The sequence below is a fragment of the Ursus americanus genome, chromosome 7 (assembly GCF_024610735.1).
Source record: "Ursus americanus isolate L20-20 chromosome 7, mUrsAme1.1.p, whole genome shotgun sequence".
NCBI lineage: Eukaryota > Metazoa > Chordata > Mammalia > Carnivora > Ursidae > Ursus > Ursus americanus.
Window position 1 is genome coordinate 14,685,853 of NC_142133.1, and position 12,915 is coordinate 14,698,767.

Sequence of the window (12,915 nt, forward strand, 5' to 3'; positions counted from 1 at the left end):
AAGTATAGACAGCTTGCCCTCAGGCTCTCTCTCTGAGAAGAATCCAGTTAATATAAGTATCCTTCCTTCTTATTTATAATAAATAGGCATCCTCAGGAAAGGTCCTGGCCAATCCATTTTCTAATTGGTGCTTGTTTTTCATGCCACCCGTATTTTATACTCAACCCGGTGCTGAGAGAACATAGTCTCTCCCTTCAGTCGGCTTCCCATCCTCTTAAAGAAAGAAGGCTCCCAGCTAAGTACTAAGAGCATGCGGCAGCTGAGTTCTGGGTCATGGTGTCCCTGATCTGTCTGTGGGGTGGGGAGGGACCAGTCATGGTGGCCTTGGCAGAGCCTGTGGAAGGCTGCGTGGAAAAGGCTGGGCCGGGCTAGACGGACAGGAACAGAATGTGAATCCAGGGAGCAGGAGCCAAGGCCAGGGAGGAAAGCTTGCAGTCTGGACACACGCACACATGACCGCGCCTGCTGGTGGGCAGCCTCCAGATCCTCTGGGTGTTCCGAGCCTCTCTGGCTGCACACTCCTCTTACCAGCACCCAACCAAAAGTTCCACAAACATCCCCATCCTGAATTCAGCCAGGTTGGGATATTTCACTCGACCACAGAGAAGAGCCAGAGGCTTTGACCTGAATGCATGAAATGAAGGTGGAAAAACAATGTTTGAATTTTAATTCAGAGAAAAGAAGTGACCAGCAATGATCTGGAAATTCTTCATCAGGCATTCATTTAGGACAGCAGCTGAAGCGACTCAGTGGACTGGGAAAGTGTGAGCGACCTTCTCTCACACCGTGATTCGGATCCCACTGTTTCCGGGACAAGCAGGGCTGGTGACTTGGCATGGCTATCTAGGGTCTTTAAAAATCGGGTCTGCCTCCATGATCTGATGCTACAGCCGAGCCCCGGGCCTCTTCCTCAAACACACAACGGTAACATCGATTCCAGTGCATTCTTGCCATTCTTCTGCCTCGAGGCAGGCTTCAGGTGAGAGCAGTTGCAAGATTGGATTTGTTTGTGATGTGTTTGTAGAATCAAGTATTTTAACAGTTTGGCAGAAGGAGGGAAAGATGAAACCGAGAGGGCTGGAGCACGTATGCCCAATGGGCTGCTCTTCGCAGGAGCAGAGAACTATCAGGTAGTGGGGCAGAGGGAGGCGAGGGTCCCTTACGGTCAGCTCCCTGCTCCGGGTGGCCGCCCAAAACCTTGAGGCAGTAAGATCCCTTTGGAAGGGCAGCTGTGCAACGAGAAAGGCCCTGGGTGTTTACAGCGACCGCAGAGGGCCAGGGCACAGCATAGACAAGCTCCCCTCGGGGGGACCAGAGATCCCAGGCAGCGGTCGCCTGGGGCTTCTGCTCAAGAGGGCTTTGAGCAGCTTGGCTGTCCCAGCATTCAGATTTGGGGGAGGAGAGACAATGACAAGACCTCGATTGCATCAACCTCCCATAAGTCCCATTGCGCATGGGTGATATTACAAAACCCTTGACTAGGTAGGTGTCAAGGTTGAACCTGGCCGCAACCTATCTGCTCCACCTCACCGCTCCCCTGCACCCGCCAGGTGCCCCAGCGAGGCCAGTGCCCTTGAGTCCTTCACTCCCCCTCTATCCAGGCCCATCCTTCCCCTTCTCGTCCCTTTCCTAGTCCTACCCATCCTTCAAGAGCCATGAAGCTTGCTGGCTTGACAGGCCCCCGAAAGCTCTTCTTTCTCTAGAACTGGATCACCCAAACAGCAGACCACACCAAATTTAGCAGCAGTAAAGCTCTAGGCAACGGAAAGCATCGTTTGGGAAGAAGTTGCGACCAGAAAGTTTCTTTGAAAAGTACCAAAATGATCACGCTGGGAAAAATAGGAACTTTCTCGCATTTCTTTACTCTGATTTTGTTGTTTATGGTATTTTTTGAGGAGGGGGCATCCTGTCAATTCTTCAGGGTTTAAGTCTCCTAGTTCTGCACCCAGGCTGTTCCTCTCTGACCACTGCACGCATTGACAGCCTGTCCTGCACACCGGGGCCCCGGATCGTTCCTGTCTTCCACATGGTGATGGAGCTATCTCCTGTCCTGCTTCCGCGTTCATCAGAACCTCCTTGTGGGCAGGCACCAAGTGTCCCGCATGGAACAGGATGTGGGTGCACGGAGAGCTGCTAGCACAGCACCCGGCACGTGGTAGATATTAATACTGTTGTGATTATTATTACTTCTTTGCTTCACTGCAGATTAGAGATTTTTTTCCCTTCAAAGATTAGACATTGCCAACTAATAGGAGCTCAATAGATGCTTGTTAAACTTCTCTATGGTGATCTAGTGCTTACTAAATTAAACCGTGTTTTCGAGAGCCAGCGGAGCATAGAGGTTAGGAGCCCAGCCTGTGGAGACACGTGGGTCCAAATCCTGGCACCACCACTTGAGTCTGATTACCTAACCTCGGGGTCTCTGTTTCCTTGTCCTTAGTGCCTACTTTGCAGGTTTGTTAGGAGAATTAATGGGTTAATATTTCAACAGTGCCATACACTGTGCCTGGAACCTAGTAAGCCCTATGCAAGGATCTCACATACCAACATTACTGCATAGAGTTGGGTAGAAATTGACCTTCGGAAAAAAAGTTTTCTAAGCGGTACCAAGAAGATTGGCACTATTTTATTAATTTGAGAGAATGAGTACCCCTCTTTGGGAATAGTGTTTGCAGATAAGCAGCTGGGATGCTGATTACATTGAGCCTCAACTCTGTCAAAGCAGGTGCAACTGGGTCTTCCCTTGGCAGGACTTGACTAATGATTCAACTTAAGTACATATCTACAATGGAATATTACTCAGCCATCAGAAAGGGTGATTACCCAACATTTGCATCAACATGGATGGAACTGGAGATTATGCTAAGTGAAATAAGTCAAGCAGAGAAAGACAATTATCATATGGTTTCACTCATTTGTGGAACATAGGGAATAGCAGGGCGATTGGTAGGAGAAGGAAGGGAAAAATGAAGAGGGGGAAAACAGAGGGGAAGAAGAACCATGAGAGACTATGGACTCCGAGAAACAATCTGAGGGTTTTAGAGGGGAGGAGAGTGGGGGGGGGATGGGTTAGCCTGGTGATGGGTATTAAGGAGGGCACATATTGCATGGAGCACTGGGTGTTATACGCAAACAATGAATCATGGAACACTACATCAAAAGCTAATGATGTGCTGTATGGTGACTAACATATCATAATAATAAAAAAATGAAATAGGCCAGTATCATTTGAAAAAAAAAGAAAAAATAAAGTATATTTCTTTATAATAGTTTTATTCAAACCATCCTCTCCCTTAGGGTAGAGGATGCTGTGATGTTCTACCCAGACCCCCCCCTTTAAGACCATTGGAAGTGCTGCTAGTGGAGGCCCTGCCCGGAAATCGGCCCTCAGCTGGAGAAGGGCCTGGGGGACAGCCACGTGCAATGACCCGTCGCTGTGCAGGAGAGAGGCCCACACCCCTTGCCCCAATTTCCAATAACTTTGAAGGTCATCCCTGGAACTCCCCTGGGGGCCAGCTAAGGCCTCTGATGAGACTGCTTTGCAGCCCATGTTTTCTCTTTGCCCAAGCCTGCTTTTCTGCCTTCCCTTCCACTCCCATAGGTGTGGACCCTGAGAGCACTCTCTAAAAAATATTCTGCATGCTAATCTCCACCTCCAGGTCCGCTTCCAGAAAGCCTGGCCTGCAATGCCTGTGAGGGCACATTCGTTCCTTTTCATGAATTTTGATATGACCCCTGACTTACAATTACCTGGATTCCACTTGTAACTAAAATGTGAGTATATGGTGTGGTTTGTCTGGGACAACCTATTTGGAAACCTATTAGTAAAATGTTTATTGTTTTATAGGTTTTTAAAAAAATTTATTCATTTGAGATAGAAAGCTACAGAGAGAGAGAGAGAACATGAGCAGGGGGAGAGGCAGAGGGAGAGGGACAAGCAGACTCCCCGCTGAGCAGGGAGCCGGATGTGGGGCTCGATCCCAGAACCCAGAGATCATGCCCTGAGCCGAAGGCAGACGCTTAACTGACTGAGCCACCCAGGCACCCCAAAGGTTTAATTATTCATAGCAATCCCTTTGACCTTAAAAATAATTCCGGTGGAACAATAAATTATATGGCCACCTCATCTGTAAACAGCTCTCAAGTCCCCAGGCCGCACGCCAGTGTGGAAAAATGAGGTCATATTAACATAGTCTGGATTCCCCTAGCTTGGAGCGTCTTTCAGGTGTAACTTTGGAACCTCAGCCCCTCCCTCAGCTTCCTCCTCAGAACATCTGAGTGACTCCGGAGCCCACACACTCTCAGCAGACCCAACTACTGCCCAGCTACTGCTCTCAACCCTCTTCTGAGGCTGCTGGTCACACCCTCTCCGCTCTCCCTGGGAGCAGTGGCTCCCCCTGGAACAGCTGCTTTTGGGCATCAGACACCCCCGAGCGTTCCACCATTGTCACAAGGCCCAGTTGGCCCAAGGAAACCTCGTCTCTGACCAGGGTTTGAGTCTCTACTTTGGCTGTAGCTTGATACATCTGCCCTCCCATGAAGTGAGTAAAGAAACACATTCCCGTTGCCTAGTATACATTTTTTTTAGCTGAGCCCCAGAGAAGAATGGCACAGATGCTAAATGGGTGTGGTTCATCTCATATTGTCCACAAACTCTTTCCCACTCAGGATCACACACAGGCCCTCAAGGTGGCTGGATCAGGTTGGAGTTGAATAACAGCTTCCAAAATCTAACTGGAAACTCTCGACCTGGCTAATCCTCGTGGTTCAAGTTCTTTTCCAGAAGTTTCCTCACACTCCATGCAATTGAGTTGACACAAGCAGATGGGGAGGAATTGTAAACTAACTCTGCACAAACCAGGTATGTTTGCTTTGCACGATTGTGCAAGATCCTAAAAATGACTGTGTACATTGCAACCCTGCAAAGCCATCCTGATAAGCAATGGGAAAACAATTGTTCTGTGATCTTTAAATATTTTTTGTCAAAACTTTTAAAACTCTCTTACTGTTAGCTATAAATGCGTTGGGAAATGAAAAATTAGCAAAATTAATATTTACATGTTATGCTGTAATTCAAAACATTAGAAACACTGAGGATTAAAGTGTTTTCTTTCATTCTAAAAAAACTTACCCAAAGTAGTTTGAACAGCACTCGCCTTCTTCCCCTTATCAAATAACTTGGGATGTGCAGCTGGAGCCTTCTCTATGCCGTTGTGTGCAGTCATACTTCTCGCGAAGTTTGGATCAGCTTGCGATGCTTTATCCGTCACTCTTGCAATGCCATGAAATATCTACGAGCATTTCTTAAGGTGTAGGGTTTTTTTCTTTGTTTTGTTTTTGTTTTTTGGGTTTTTTTTGCTGGCATCACTTCCTCTGGGACATCTTCATTTCCTCAGGATCTGGGTGCAAATTTCTGGGTGCACGAGTAGCTTACCATCAACCAACTCACGCTGAACTCTGAAATGGTGAAACCAGCCTTTATCGGCTGTAAATGGTTCTTCTCCAGTCTCCTCGGGATTGACTATCTTGTTGTTGTGGCAACTGACTTCGATCTTCTGGTCTGAATGTTAGCCAGACTAATTAGGATTTTGAAATATTATGGTCTTCGACTGAAAGTAGAAGAAACTATTCCATTTCAACCATGAGTGGCTTTATGTTTCTACTGCAATTAAAATGGAAAGATAATGAAGTGACTTCACCTGGTTTGTAATACTCATTGGACTTTTCCAGTAAGGCTAGCACCGTAGCTTCTCACAGCCCTGTGTCTCCTCCGATCTTTCCTTTGCTGTTGCCATTTTCAAATCTGTCCACAGCCAATTTCGCTGCCAGGGTTGTCGCTTGTGGTTTCTTTGCTGTACTTCTATTTGTGTTAGCTAATCTTCTACGGATTCTCCATTTTTGTAAAATGTCATGGGGGTTTATCACCAGGAGGCAAGGAGGCAACACAGCCACACACTTCGCTACCTGTCGTGAACTGAGTACCAGAAGCATGGTAACCAGCCACGGACAGATTTGGAAAGGAGTGATGCGACTAGTCACTTCACCATTTGTAATCTCTGGTCTGATAAGCAGCCAGTGAAATTTGTACTTTAAGCAACTATGGTCATAACCCACGGCGACAGAAATTGGAGCCGTTTTGTTGGGGATTGGTGTTCTATAACTAAGTCACATTAATTGAAAACCTGCCCACATTTGAACCATGCGACGCAAGGACAGTTTTAGGAATGTTGTTTGCCAAATATTTCAGAGCACATTTATGGTACTGCACTTCACCCACCTTGTGGCTGGATAGTGGGATGTGATTACTTCTGACCAATGAACTGGGAGCAGAAGTTACATGTATCACTTCCATGCCAAAGCATTTGCTTGCCAGTCGGTACTGGCACAGCCCCGAGAGCATCCGAGAGAAAGGAGCTCCTCTGTTAGCTGGGGTCCCTGAGTGACTAAGCTGAGCAGAGGCCTCTGCTAAGATGTCTTAGACATGTAGCATAAGCAATAAGCAAGCCTTTGTTTTAAGCTATGGAGATCTCAGGTTGTTTGTTTCTGCAACATAACAGCCCGTTCTGATTGATACGCTGTATAATTAGGAGAGAGTCTAGGAAAAGGAGGATAGGAAACTGGGCAGAATTCAGAACCCAGAAATCGGCAGCTAATTGTCGACCGGGTTCCAAATTAGTGAGGGCAGGGGTAGAGAAAGAATCGGGGGCAGGTAGTGAAAACAAACATACCATCTTTATATGGCTAAAAAGCAAAGAGCACAAATACAGGAAATAGGTGTATAATTTAATAAAGAATCAAAAAGTGAACATACTTATAACCTCTACCCAAATCAAGAGACAGAACTCGGTCCGGAAGCTCCTGCCTGTGCTCCGTCTGTCACAGACCCCATCCCACCCTCTGTCAGCTCCTGTCCAGCCGTGGTTTATGATGACCTCCTTCCTCTCTTCACGGCGTCATCACCCACTCATGCATCCCTCAACACTGAAGCTTAGTTTCACTTTTTAAATATTTTTAAGTCTCTGAATATACAGATTCCCCATCCACCCCTTTCCACTTGCGAATTTATTTGCTGCAGAATTTATTTGTCGTCTGTATCTGTGATACTCACAATGTGGCAGGTATCTTCACCAACGAGGAGGGATTTCATCCCGGCTGATTTATGCTGCCTCAGCCAGCGGACGCATCCAGGTTTAGCCTCGTGCCATCTGGAGGAGGCCTCAGGAGCTGTGTAGGGAAAGAATTTGCAAAAATTCTTCTTGAGATATTTACAGGAGAGCTGGCGAGGCATTGTAACTGGCAGCTTTTAAATGGACCTCCTGTAATGAAAACCAATCCCATCATGTACCCCGTGGACAACCTCCCGGCAAGGTTCACCTGCTTCCAGGGAGAGATCTGATGGCCATGAATGCCCAGACCTTGGACTTATTTCAAGTGAACCTCTGAGCTTTTACACAGCGTTGTGTTGATATTGTTATATTTAATTTCTAAATGTATATCATATTATCTCCGGGTCTCTACTTCAGTACCACAGTCTTTAAATATTAAAATAATGTGTATAGTTTCCAAATAAAGTAAAATTTGAAGGTGAAAAAAGAGGGGAGTCATTTGTAGAGTTTCCCACAGTGTGGGTTTGGGGCTTGCATCACCTTGTTCCCCTGACCCTGGGGTTCCTCTAAATCTCTGGTTGGAGCTGTAGGTTGATCAAATTTAGGTGGATCTGATTAATTCTGGCAAGACAGCTTCGTGAGCAGTGGTGTGTTTGTTCACCAAAAGGTACATAATCGTCTATAACCTGATTTTTTTGTGTTATAAACAGTCATCGTTGCTCAGTTCCAGTATTTATCTGGGATTTCAGAATTGGTGAAATTCCAGTTCAGAACTTCTCTCCTTCTATGATCTGGTTCTCTGGGGCGCACTTCACACAGGAAAATCTGGTAAATCCCTTATTTTCCCCCAGCGCTCAAAACTCTGGCACATCCAGGTAAGTCGCTAAGGTCTGAATTTGGCAAAATGGTCATAAGGAGGCCTCCATCAGCCCGGCCTTCTCTCACTAAGCCTTCGGCCACTAAGAGCTCACCCTGGGCCCTGTGATCCCTCAGTGTTTCCCATCTCCCCACCCATTCAGAGCCCATCGTCAAGGAGGGAAGGTTCTCATTTTCTCCCCCCTTAGAGGATAAACTGTGGGCATCACCCATCCTAGAGGCATCTGGATTGTCAGCCATCTGTCCCAAATATTCGGTCACCATCCTTGTGAGGTTAAAAACAGGGAGCCCTAATCCCAAACCCAGTTTGTGATCATGTTTGTTTGGGCCAGCAAGAGTGTTTTTGCTTGTTGGGTTTTGTTTGTTTGTTTGAAGCTGAATGAGACTACATTTGGGCAGGGGGGCATTTTCTCTCTGGATAGCTCAGAGGACAGCACCCCCCTCTTGTAGGATACCTGCTCTGGTTTCTGAGTCTCACAGATGCTTATGTCGCCACTTCTGTCTTACAGCAACCTTGTAGACAGGGGTTAGTAGCCCATTTTACAGGTGAATGAAGGAAAACCGGCTAAGTGATGAGAAGGGCCTGAGCAAGGCCTGCCCAGTGATGAGACAGACAACACGTACTCTGGAAAGTAGACAGACAGCATTGGGAGAACTGGTGATGGGGCCCTCTCTATCCCTGCACAAACTAAAACCCACATTCTTTTTTCTTCCCTTTTACAGAGACAGCTCAAGGAAGCATGATAAAATGAGGCCTAAGATAATATTTGGGGGGAAAGTTTATTTTTTTATGGTCTGTTTGCATTAGACCGTCGGGCGAAGAGAGGCGGTTAAAGACTTGTCCCAAATGGCTGGGCTGGAGAAGCACAAATCCAATGTCAATAGTTGGAAATACAAGTGTTTGGCTTCATTAAACTTCTCTTTAAAAAACATTTCTTCTTTCCTTCTCCTGAGGCAATCCAAGGGAAGGAGATACAGAGCCGGAAAGAGATGGAGGAGGGGGGAGCCAGCCGGGGCCAGGGGAGGCTTGTCCAGAGGACCTCGCTCCCCCTCTGAGTGTCGTCAGCCAGCCCAGGAGGGTGTCAGCCCCGACCAGGAGCAGTCGCCCGGAGTCATCTGCTGGCCCCGAAGACTGTGGCTAATTGAGGACAGGGGAGCCAGAGTGTCAGCATTTGTCCAACAGCAAACTTAAAAAAGAAAAAAAAAAGGAGCAATTAGGAACAAACAGTCGAATCAGGGCCAGCTCTGGGAAAACAGCTTGAATCCTGTGTTCTCCTGTGGCCCTTTTCAGCAACAGCTGCCTCCTTTCCTTCTGCAAGGCAGAGGCCACACCAGACAGAAGAGGCCACACCAGACAGAAGAGGCCACAGGCGGAAAAGGGCAGGTTGAGAATGCAGGATCTAGTCTCCTTGAGCTTTCAGGTTAAAACCCCAGCTCCGACCCTTAGCAACTGGGTCACTTTGACAAATTCTTTGTGCCTCAATTTCCTCATCTGTAAAATGGAGAAATAATACCTCATGGGTCATATTATTTCACCCTTACGGTGAAAGGGTTAGGTGAAAAAAAGGCTTAGCACAGTGCCTAGCACATAATAAGTGTTCAGTAAGCATTTGTTGTTGTTATTTTATTATTTTTAGAGTTCCTTCTCTCTCTCCCTTTGTCCTTCCGTTACCCACCTCTCCCCAGCAGTCCCACTGGATTTGTCTGAATAGATAAATGCAGCCGGAAGCACGAAAACACAGGTCCTCTTGCAGGGTATTTTGCACACGGTCCACCGAGACCCCCCCCAGTCAGTTTCCACACAGCTCCATGGACAGCGCGCCCTCACCCTCATCCACACACCCTTGGTTCTATGGCTCCATCTACCTGGATCCCCCTCTTCACCTCCATCCACCCAACTCCAGTTCAAGGCCCCCACGGTAACGAAATGCTTTCTGTTTCAAGAAAACCAATCCAAGTGCATAGAAGAAGACAGGAAATGTAGTGAGCACACAGACGAAAAGTCCAGGGGGAGGTTTGTCTTCAGGCATGGATTAATTCAGGGTCTTGCAGGAAGTTACTAGCACCTGATGTCATCTCTCGGTCTTGCGTTCTCTATGGTGGTGCCACTCTTGACAGGCTCGACACTTCTGGTGGCAAGAGGTTTGCACTGCCAAGTGAACTCCAGGTTCAAGCCCAGAGAGAAAGAGAACGTTCTTCTCTCCTAATAGCCCCAGCAGATGTTATGTGTGTTCCTTGGCTGTCTTTGGGACATAGGTCCATCCCTGGACCAATGTTATGGCTGGGTGACAGAGGGAGAAGTGTGACACTCCCATCTGTAACCCAACTGACAGTTCCTAGATTGATGAAGGGGAGAGGGGTTTTTTCCAGAAAGAGATCAGGGTAGTCTCCAAAAGAAGGGAGAAACTCAAAGCCCAGCAAATGCCCACCACACACACGTCTTCCAAAACCCATTCTCAACAATTTTAGCCAATTCTCTCCTCTGAACTCCTGGCCCGACTCTGCCACGTGCCACTCACGTTGGCCATGTCTTTTGCTGGTATCTTTGGTTAGGAGTAAGTCTTGCTACCTTAGCTGCTCCGTGCAACACTTCCGTCTGAAAACTGTTCCTGTGTCCTTCATTGGGCAATGAATCCGGCGCTGCATCCTTGCTCTGCATGATGTCTTGCTGATCCTGAACTCGGCGTCGTGTATGTATGTCTTACTGTCCTTCAGGACAGGAAACAAGAACGCTTCTTGCCTATACAGGAATTGCTTGATCGGTGTTGTTTGATAAGAATTGAAGGGCAGTTCTTCTCTTACATCTCCCGTTGGTTGGATGCCAGTGGGTGCTAAATGATATTGCTGGAACCATAGATTGAGAACGAACACGGAATGTACTTTGGAGTTTGATCCAAGCATCCCTAGAGCCCCAGTCTGCCCCTCTGGGGCTGGAGACTGGGGTCCTGTGGAAAGACCAGCAGAGCCCAACCCAGGAGACAGGAGTACAGCCCTTAAACAAAATAAACAGAAAACTGTATCTAGTCTTTCATTCCTCAGGGAATAAAGATTAATGCAGGGCAGGTCCTTAGCAGGTGAATGAAATAAATCCACAAAATACGAGAAATACCAAAAGGGTGCTAAACCAGTTTGGACACTTTGTTCAGAGCCTTTGCCATTACCTGCAATGATTACCTGGCAAGGATCCCGTACATCCGGAAACAGCTCAGGCCTAGGCTCGAGACTCCTCTCTGGGACCTGGCTGGGGGCTTGATCTCAATGCAACCCAAGCTGAGCTCTGGACAAGGCCCACAGGTCAAAGAGCCTCCAGGGATACCGATCAGCCCTCAGCCAAGGGGGAGGAGAGCCAGAAAGGCGGGAGACTGAAGTGTCTCCAGTTCTCCTCAATCCTCTTAACCAGATGAAGCAGGCCCCCCAGGTGGGCAGGAACTAGTGATCAGGTCAACATGGCCCCTGCGCCTCAGGAAAGCTCCAGCAGATAACTGCCACCCAACACCCACCACCCCTGCCATCCACCGTGGGGGCTTAGGCGGATGAAGTAGGGGTGCCAGGGGCAGGGACACAGTCTTTTTCTCCTAGAGCGATTACTAGGACTGTGAGAAGACTTCAGATCCGATCCCTGTTTCATCATGTTCAAGCTTCGTGACCCCAAGCAACCTCTCCAGATCTGACTGCACTACTCTTGGGAGGGGTGAGGTTGGATGAGCCCCCTGCCTGCCTTCAGTTAGGGGACGGTCAGTTCTGATGGTATGCTATCACCTGCCCCAGCTCAGCATCCACAGGCACATCTCTAGGGTGTTTGGTTTCCCAGCAGACAATTAAGGCCAAATCTCCACTCCAGCTTGTGCTATGGAGCAATAGGGCAGGGCTGCCCAGCTGTGAAGGGCAGGGCTCAGGAGCCAACCTGTTGCATCGGGTCCTAGCTCTCCCCCTTTCCAGGCCTCCCCACTGTAAAATGGATATAAGTCCTCTCTTGCAGAGTTCTTATGAGGACTCGATGAGGTGAGTTAGACAAAACGTCTCGGAACAGTGCCTGGCACTTGGTAAGGGCAGGGTAAGGGCTGGCTATTGGTGCCATGAGTGTTCACGAGCCCACAAAGCTCTTAAAACTACCATCTGAGCTAATAAAAGGTCCAGGATGTCGCTGCCAAAGGCTTCGTCCCAGTGAAAGTTGAGCCTGGCACAGACGTGGGGCCGGGAAGAGATGGCCTTGGCTGTTCTCTCCCTCCCTCCTTCTGGCAGGTGAGAATCGGCCAACCTCTTGGCCTGGAGATGAAAACCCCTCCCAGCCTCCAGCTCCAGAGGGTGGCTGGCAACGTGCTGCCGACGCTGACCGGCTGCACCCCACCTTTGCACAGTGGGGCCTGGCAGGCCGGATGTGGCCTCCTTTCCCAGTAGGCTCTTGCCAGATGGCTTGATTACCGTGGGGTGCATTTCAGGCCTCCTTGCTATTATCAGCTTCTCGCTTTCAGCGGCTGGATCAGGGGCAGTATCCTTCCCTTCCTCCCTGCACCCCATCACTGGGTGTTTGTTTTCACGGCAGCCTGGCCTGCACAGGTGAGCCACGTCCTGTCCTAGCGGCGGCTCTGCAGGCATGTCCACGCAGACCCACCTGGATGTCGTCCTACCTCCCCTCCGCTGGAGTCCCCCTCCTGCCTCCCAGGATCTGTGTTGAGTGAGGCTTGGCAGGTGAGGAAGGGGCTCGGTCCCAACCATCCAGTCCATGCCTCCAGCATTTCCAGGTCACTGAAGAAAGCATCTTTCCTGTGGTGATGACCCGCACCCTGGGAAGGATAAAAGAGGAGAAAATTAGAAGGAAAAAGCCAGGATTTACACCAGAGTCCCAGGTCCTGGATTTACAACACTTGTCCCCCTCTAGTCCTTTCCTCACACAGTGCCCCCTCCTGCCGTGCCCTTCCCTGTCCCCCAGAGC

At 48.5% G+C, this 12,915-nt stretch overlaps 1 protein-coding gene across 1 annotated transcript in view; it reads right to left on the reverse strand.

Moving 5' to 3' along the window:
• Positions 1-12,915, reverse strand: part of LOC123785892 (uncharacterized) — a 191,587-nt gene that overhangs the window by 12,683 nt on the left and 165,989 nt on the right. Inside the window, exons 7-9 of the mRNA XM_087863366.1 lie at positions 12,595-12,766; positions 7,109-7,224; positions 5,132-5,662 (exon numbers count right to left, since the gene is read on the reverse strand). Coding sequence (XP_087719492.1) covers positions 5,660-5,662; positions 7,109-7,224; positions 12,595-12,766 — 291 coding nt within the window. The 3' untranslated portion in view covers positions 5,132-5,659. The remainder of the gene's footprint in view (positions 1-5,131; positions 5,663-7,108; positions 7,225-12,594; positions 12,767-12,915) is intronic.